Here is an 8,090-nt window from a genome sequence, read left to right as displayed (position 1 = left end):
CTGAAATCTGGTGCCAAAACAAAAGGGAGGATTATGGGCAAGCCTACTAGATTTGAAACCTACATAAAATCCAAAATTAACTCTATAATTCATAACTAGTTAGAACTTAATATATAATGCATTTCTTTAAACGCATAAAGTGTCAAATCTGATTGAATGGAAACTAATACAGTGGCATCAGACAGAAGTCCCAATTTGAACTACATTTCCCAAGCTGCATTGCAGAGAAATGCTGCAGCGCTCATCCTTGTGACGCAGCGCGTAACAGTTATGGCCTGGCCCACTCAGGAAACTGACATGATAAAGCAGTGTTTGTGCATTTGGCCCGTGTTTTTATCCACTCGTTTGGACATGCGAAGTTATCAGTACGGACACCGGGAATGCCTATAATTTACTCCGTTGCTGTTGGATTGATGAGGTTGTTATTTGGGGAGGACTGTGGATAAATTATGCTGTAGTCAGCTGGTAGAAGTCGATCGCCTTCGCTGTTGCTTGACAGCGGCTGGGCAAAAAAAATGTTCTGCCGTTGAGAGAAAGCGACGTCTCCTGAAGAGAAACGGCACCTAATGGAATAAAACAAGTCAGGTAACTATGCTACATCTATGAAATCATCCATATTGTGCATTGTTTGTTGATTAAATTCACCTTGTATCGGCCTGTAAGGCTTTGTTTCTAGATAAGTAACCATGGCCCTAGCAAAAGCTTACCTGAGTTAATAAAACTCTAGGGGGCTTGTGTTCAGTTGTGTAGTCTAGTCTACAGACACTTGATAAAGGAGATAAACGCCTATTAGCTTAGTCAGCTATTAGCCTGCCATGATTTCTTCCCGTCTTGCTCTTTTAGAAGCTACCTACTAAGAAAGCCCTAGTAACAGCTGCGAGTTAGAGCAAACTAGAACAGCTGGACTGCCGAGATTGAACTCTGGTGTGTCCGAGAGTGTTGTGTGTCCAGACGAGGGATCGATTCCATCCCCAGTGTCGTGTTTTAGGGCACGTCAGACGGGACCTAGGCTGTCCCCAAAGATTTTCTTAGCTCCTAGATAGAATGTCTCTGCTGCGTGCCTCAGTAGAAGAGAATGGGGCACAGAGGTGATGCATGCTCTTCGTCCTCTGTTTACACTCTCTTCACTGGGGTTTATCCCCATCCCAATGGTTATCCTGACGGCGCACCTGCCACCTTACTACCAGCCGTAGACTATGTTTGTCAACCAATCTGCTCAAAATAGTGGCCAGCAGTTACTTACTTCCAAATGCGATGCACCAGGCCCCACTGCATATTACAACTCAATGCGGCCTGTCTTCACTAGGCCTGCATTGTTTTGACAGTAAGATGATGTTATCACCGTCTGAACTGACAGTATGATGACAAACAGTGTGTCGCTGAGCTGCTCATTTTGCTCCCAGACACAAAATTCTTTAGCTCTTGGAGTTTTTGTGTCGTCTGATTGCTTGGCAGGGCAATGTTGAGTGGTGCCTCCGTGAACCATGCCGAAGTGTTTCTGCATAGCTCCTTTGCCTATTTTAGTCTCTGGGAGAGGTCAGAACACACTTTATTCAGTTGTCCCCAGTCTCTCTCTCTCTCTCTCTCTCTCTCTCTCTCTCTCTCTCTCTCTCTCTCTCTCTCTCTCTCTCTCTCTCTCTCTCTCTCTCTCTCTCTCTCTCTCTCTCTCTCTCTGACTGTGCTCTCAAGGTCTATCCACCTGCGTTAATATGTAGTGCCATCATGGTAATGTGTCACTGACTAGTGCACCCACGAGGAAAGGGATGTTGTAGGCCTAGTTCTAGTACAGTAGTAGTTCCAGTAGTTTTTTGTTTATACTGTGTCTTTCAACACTGCTAAGGCACCAAACTATCCATGTGTGTGTTAAATAATTTGTAGCACACCGGTGACCCTGCTGGTCTACCGGTTTTGCATGGCATCACTGTCATCTAATTTGATCACTTTGATCTCTCATGCACAAACACACCCTACCTTTTTAGCTAAAATCTCTCTCTCTCTCTCTCTCTCTCTCTCTCTCTCTCTCTCTCTCTCTCTCTCTCTCTCTCTCTCTCTCTCTCTCTCTCTCTCTCTCTCTCTCTCTCTCTCTCTCTGTGTCTCTGTCCTCCTCTGAAACTGTCTCTGTTTATCCCTCTACCCCATAGAGAGAGGGGGAGAGGGGGAGAGAGAGCCTGTGCGCTAGAGGGGTTAAGTGGAGGTCAGGATGTGATGTGATGAAAGCGATTGAATTGCTGGTTTTGCATAATTTAGTCAGCTTTTTTGCTCTGCACCACAGTGAACTCAGCGGGGAGTTACTAGGGGTAGAGGAGCTACGGTAGGAACAGGGCTTGTCATATTACGATTCTCTACTGTATATTGTTGTTGTGGGCCGACTGTGATGAAGATTTTACATCATCTTTTGAAGCAAATAGAATTACAACACACACAGGTCAGATTCAGTCAGCCAACAGGGCAAGAGGTTGACATCCCTGGTTGGAACTATGGGTTCAGATCTGTCTCTCACACTCACATACTCACTCACTTGCTCACACTGGAAATGGTAGCCCAGTAGTGCCACACTTCAAACAAGATGAGACTCGGTGTCGCTCACACACATGTACACTTTCACTCTCAGTCACAGTAGCAGGCCGCTGCCTGAAATGGGTGTGGTGCATAAAAGAGGCTTTGGTTAAGCCAAGCGGTTAAGGGTGCACTCTGGCATCGAGCTTTTTCAGGAAGAGGTGACGCGCACACACACACACACACACACACACACACACACACACACACACACACACACACACACACACACACACACACACACACACACACACACACACACACACACACACACACACACACACACACACCAGCTTGACACTGGCACCTGCAAACCGGCCAAATGCTGGTAAAACTTGGCTATGGCTACTAACAATTTCAGTCTCACAACAAAACTCATGCTAGCAGAAAGGCTAAATGGCTAGTGACGAGAGATAACCACTAGTCACTGTGGCCGGCGAGCAAAAACATTAACGTCAAGCCCTGACACACACACACACACACACACACACACACACTTGGACAAAATAAATGGGCACAACCTTGTAAGTGCGTAGGCTATGTTGGTTCACAGTGGCTGCAAGAGAAGGCGTCCAAAGAACAGGAACATCACAAATATATAGTTGCCATGGAAATGCCTGTCACTTGTGTTGTAATCTTAAGATGCAGAGTCATCGTTCTCTATGAAGCGTGAATGACTTCTGTGCACCAAGATAATCAACAGGCTCTGACTTGTACTCTTTTGCATGCGTGTGTGTGTGTGTGTGTGTGTGTGTGTGTGTGTGTGTGTGTGTGTGTGTGTGTGTGTGTGTGTGTGTGTGTGTGTGTGTGTGTGTGTGTGTGTGTGTGTGTGTGTGTGTGCGCACACAGTCTGGCCTTGGCTGCCATTGTGTCCAATCCCAGTCCCTCTTCGCCTTCCGTCGCCCCTCACCCCTCACCCCGACCCTCTACCCACATTCCCATAAGCTACGGGGGCAGAGATCCATCGCCGCGCCATCCACCCGCCCTCCGACCTTGACATTGACCGCGACCTTTCCCCTGACCTCTGGAACCCTTGTTCCTTCGAAGCGTCCGCTAGACCTCTAACCCATTCCCCGTCCTGTGCCCCTCTTTCTCCCCCCAGTATCCATCTCCCTACTACATCCTCTCCACCTTCTCCATCAGTCAGGATCGATATACCTTCCTCTCTCCACAACCCTGCATACCTGTCTTCCAAACCCCCCAACCTCCCCCTCACATCCCCCAAGAATACCTGCTGTATTTCCATACCCCTGCATAGCTGTCATTCTTAACCCCTGTCATCCCACCCCCCACCCCTCTCCACACAACACCGCCAGGTTTACCTGGTCTCTTACCCCAGCCTAGCTGTACTCATCCACACCCCTGCAAAGTCTCCTCCATATCCCACAATTCTTATGCACACACGGAGCCCTCTGCAACCAGCGATCATCTAACAAGCCCCCAACCAGGGACGAATTATCCATAAGGGCCAGTGGCACAGTGCCCAGGGGCACCAACCATTTACAGCCAGTAAGGGGGAACCACATGACACAAGTCTTACAAATATTGTTCATAAGGGGGGCACCTGCAAGGTGTAGTGCCCGGGGGCACCACAGTGTCTTAACACGGCCCTGCCCCAACTCCCTCTGACCTTTTGATCCCCCTCCCCCTTCATTCCTAACATCCACTGCACACCTGCTCCCACCCAGCACTTGTGTGTGTGTGTGAGAGCAACTGAAAGTGTGTGAGTGGGATTGTGTGTGTGCGCGCTTGTGTGGTGTTAGAGCGTGTGTGGTGTGTGTGTGCGTCTGAGTTGTGTGAATGAGGGGGATGCTGCGTGTGGGCCGCAGGAACATGTCCCAGAAGCTGAGCGTGTTCCTGGTGGTGGTGGGCCTGTGCTGGGGCCTGCTGCTGCTGCACTACACCCTGAGGCGGCCCAGCCACCAGAGCAGCGCACAGCTGCGCCAGCAGATCCTGGACCTCAGCCGCCGCTACGTCAAAGCCCTCAGCGAGGAGAGCCAGGACCCCGCCACAGGACCGCAGGGGACTTCCATGGCCGGATACGGTAAATATTGTCTACATATTCACAGGGCACAGCATATGGCACAAGCACATCAAAATCGACAATGGTGACGGAAGTAATAGACTTTGTATGGAGGAGCTGGCAACAGAAAAGTCCAAAAGCAATTTGGGTGACAGGAAGCGACTCGAACGACAGTTTGTAGTTGAACTGCAGCGAATATATTATGCAAATGAGCTATGATGCGGTTTGGTGACAGCTGCCACAGCCAATTGGACTGTTGGAATGCTTGCATTCTACTTTTACTCTTTCGTTTTTAATGCTCGTGTCGCTCTTGCTATGAAGACTGTCCAGCAACTCTTTGTAGCTTTTGTCTCTTCTGGTGTGTGCACGGTATGACTGGACATGGCTAAGACTTGTATGTTTAAACTTTTCATACAGTACTTAGAAGACGTGTAGGTTTACATACGGTACTGAATAGGGCACCTCCATTGTTATATGCCAGGATCTGGCCACCAGACCACAGGGCACATTCATGGCCGGATATGATAAATAACTTTACATGGATATAGGGCACCTCCGTGCTTGGTTATTTTGTTTTGATATTTCCCTTTTGCAGTGTCCGACTCCTCCCCCAAAAGGTCCACTTTGGAATGCTGCAGGCTATACCCGAATTGATCCTCACTCCGCGCACTTAGTTGAAATCTCCTTTTAATGTTGCAAATTGCTGTCTACCATTCGATTTCCCCACTAGACAGCAAATGTAAATGTGACTGGGGCAGTGAATAACTGCAGCTCTCCTGCACACAGACATAAATGTGTAAAGTGCCTCTCCATGTCCATCTAACCTCGCACTGGTCCAGAGGGACCCATCCTGTACCTCACTCACTATAACATTGCCAACTAAATATGATGTCATTAATTGCTGTTTACTGGAGTTATTGATGTTGTGTGTGTGTGTGTGTGCGTGTTTCTCTATCTGTCTGTCTGTCTGTCTTGTTTCTCTTGCACACATAAATGGGTGAAATTGGTTCCGAGTGTGTGTGCTCCTGTGCAACTGTACCTAACCAGAGACGATTAGCAACAGTATCTCTGACCTAACACACTGTACACTGCTCTGTGGAAGAATGCCACTTCCATGTGAATAAAATGTCATGAATTGCATTGTAGACGGTGCGTGCATGCGTGCATGTGTGTGTTTTGCTTTCATTTTCCTGAAGCCTGTGCCTGTTTGCTATACTAAATTTGCCTTGCCGGCTCTCCATGAAGTGGACCAGAGGCGCAACTTTATTTTACATAATATATTGTGTCTGCGTGCAGCAGACTTTGAAGCACACCATCATACATGGAGTTATTGATTCACTATTTGTGTGTACTGTATGTGTGTACTGTATGTGTCCACATCCATGCAGCGGATCTGAAGCCAACTATCGTGTGTGTGTGCGTGTGCGTGTGCGTGTGTGCGTGTTTGTCGATTGCAGTGGCAGCCAGTCATTTAGATGATCGAGTGCTTGGCACACTGTGTGTTTGTGTCGATTGCAGTGGATCCGAAGCAGACTATCATTCAGATATCAGAGCACTTGACATACTTTGTGTGTGTGTGTCGGATCGGAAGCAGACAGTCATTTAAATTGAGTTATTGATTGTGTGTGTGTGTCAGTCAGTATGTGTGTCTGTGTGTCCATTGCAGCGGACCTGAAGCATCATTTAGAGATGGAGTAATTGATGTACTGTGTGTGTGTGCGTGTGCGTGTGCTTGTGCGTGTGTGTCCATGTCTCCATGGCAGCGGATCTGAAGCGGACCATCGCGGTGCTCCTGGATGACATCCTGACGCGGCTGGTGAAGCTGGAAGGGCTGGTGGACTCGGCCGTCAACGCCTCCTCGGTGGCCAACGCCTCCTCTCCCCACGCAGTAGCGGGGCCCGGGGGCCTCGTGGTGTCCGCCCTCTCGTCACCGCCGGCCTCCCTCCAGAGGCTGCTCAAGAGGGACCTCCACCACAAGGACACCTTGGCCCAGCAGCAGCCAGCTGCCAGACACCCCAAAACAGAGGCCCACGCAGCCAAGCAGCAATCACACACTCCACACCGAACACACACCAAAAGTTGATACGGGACTTGATGTTGACTGTGTGTGTAGTGTGGGTGTGGGGTCACTCTACACTGAACACATACTACAAAGTTGAGACTGGACTTGATGTTGACTGTGTGTGTGTGTGTGTGTGTCTCTGTCTACATGTAGTAGTGTGTAGTGTTTGTGTGGCGTCACTACACTGAACACATACAACAAAGTTCATACGGGACTTGATGTTGACCGTGTGTGTGTGCCTGCGTGTGTGGTGTGGGTGTGGGGTCACTCTACACTGAACACACACCAAAAGTTGAGACCGGACCTGATGTTGACTCTGTGTGTGTCTGCGTGTGGGTGTGGGGTTACTCTACACTGAACACATACTACAAAGTTGAGACTGGACATGATGTTGACTGTGTGTGTGTGTGTGTGTCTCTGTCTACATGTGTAGTGTTTGTGTGGCGTCACTACACTGAACACATACAACAAAGTTCATACGGGACTTGATGTTGACCGTGTGTGTGTGCCTGCGTGTGTGGTGTGGGTGTGGGGTCACTCTACACTGAACACACACCAAAAGTTGAGACCGGACCTGATGTTGACTCTGTGTGTGTCTGCGTGTGGGTGTGGGGTTACTCTACACTGAACACATACTACAAAGTTGAGACTGGACTTTATGTTGATTGTGTTGTGTGTCTGCGTGTGTAGACATATTACACACCAAACACACACACACACAAATTTCAGACTGGACTGATGTTGACTGGGTGTGCAGGCATATGCCACACAGTCACTCAAGTGGGGACTAATGTATTATATTGTGGGTGTGTGTGTGGGGTCCCTCCACACTGAACACACACACACACACACACACACACACACACACACACACACACACACACACACACACACACACACACACACACACACACACACACACACACACACACACACACACACACACACACACACACAACAAAGTTGAGACTGAATTGATTTCCACTGTCTGTGTGCAGGTGCCTATTTGTGCAACTATGATCGCTGAGAAAAGATTAACACTGCTTTTAAGACTGATAAATTGAAATATATTATTACGGTATATTTTTTAGAAGGACTCAAGTGCAGCATTCAATGTTTACTTAGCTTCATATTCCGCTTTTGTCTATTGTTTGTCATGGGAGGTAGGCCTAGCTAATGCTTAAGCACTATAAAATAACGGGAGCCAGAACTGTGTGTGTGTGTGTATATGCGTGCGTGCGTGCGTGTTGAAAGATACATGTATTTTTCCCAGTGTTTGGATTTACGTTGGCTTGTATGTCTCCCATGACTTCTGAGGGCTCAATGAAACACACCTTTGTTTGTTTTTTTACATGTTTGCCAGAGACTTTTACTCAGTTTATACTGCACACAGCAGCATGTTGATGACTTGATTGTAGGATTCAAGTAGGATGAGGGCAAAGTCCAAAG

The 8,090-nt window shown here is 48.1% G+C and overlaps 1 protein-coding gene across 1 annotated transcript; it reads left to right on the top strand.

Moving 5' to 3' along the window:
* The first annotated feature begins 286 nt into the window (after positions 1-286).
* ccdc126 (coiled-coil domain containing 126) lies at positions 287-7,992 on the top strand. Its single transcript, XM_063185659.1, has 3 exons — positions 287-585; positions 3,406-4,600; positions 6,343-7,992. Exons 2-3 carry the CDS (start codon positions 4,357-4,359, stop codon positions 6,660-6,662), a joined length of 564 nt encoding a protein of 187 aa, XP_063041729.1. The 5' UTR covers positions 287-585; positions 3,406-4,356; the 3' UTR covers positions 6,663-7,992.
* The last annotated feature ends 98 nt before the right edge of the window (positions 7,993-8,090 follow it).

This window comes from Engraulis encrasicolus, chromosome 20, assembly GCF_034702125.1.
Source record: "Engraulis encrasicolus isolate BLACKSEA-1 chromosome 20, IST_EnEncr_1.0, whole genome shotgun sequence".
Lineage (NCBI taxonomy): Eukaryota > Metazoa > Chordata > Actinopteri > Clupeiformes > Engraulidae > Engraulis > Engraulis encrasicolus.
The sequence above is the reverse complement of the archived record's forward strand: the minus strand, read 5'-3'. Positions and strand labels throughout refer to the sequence as shown.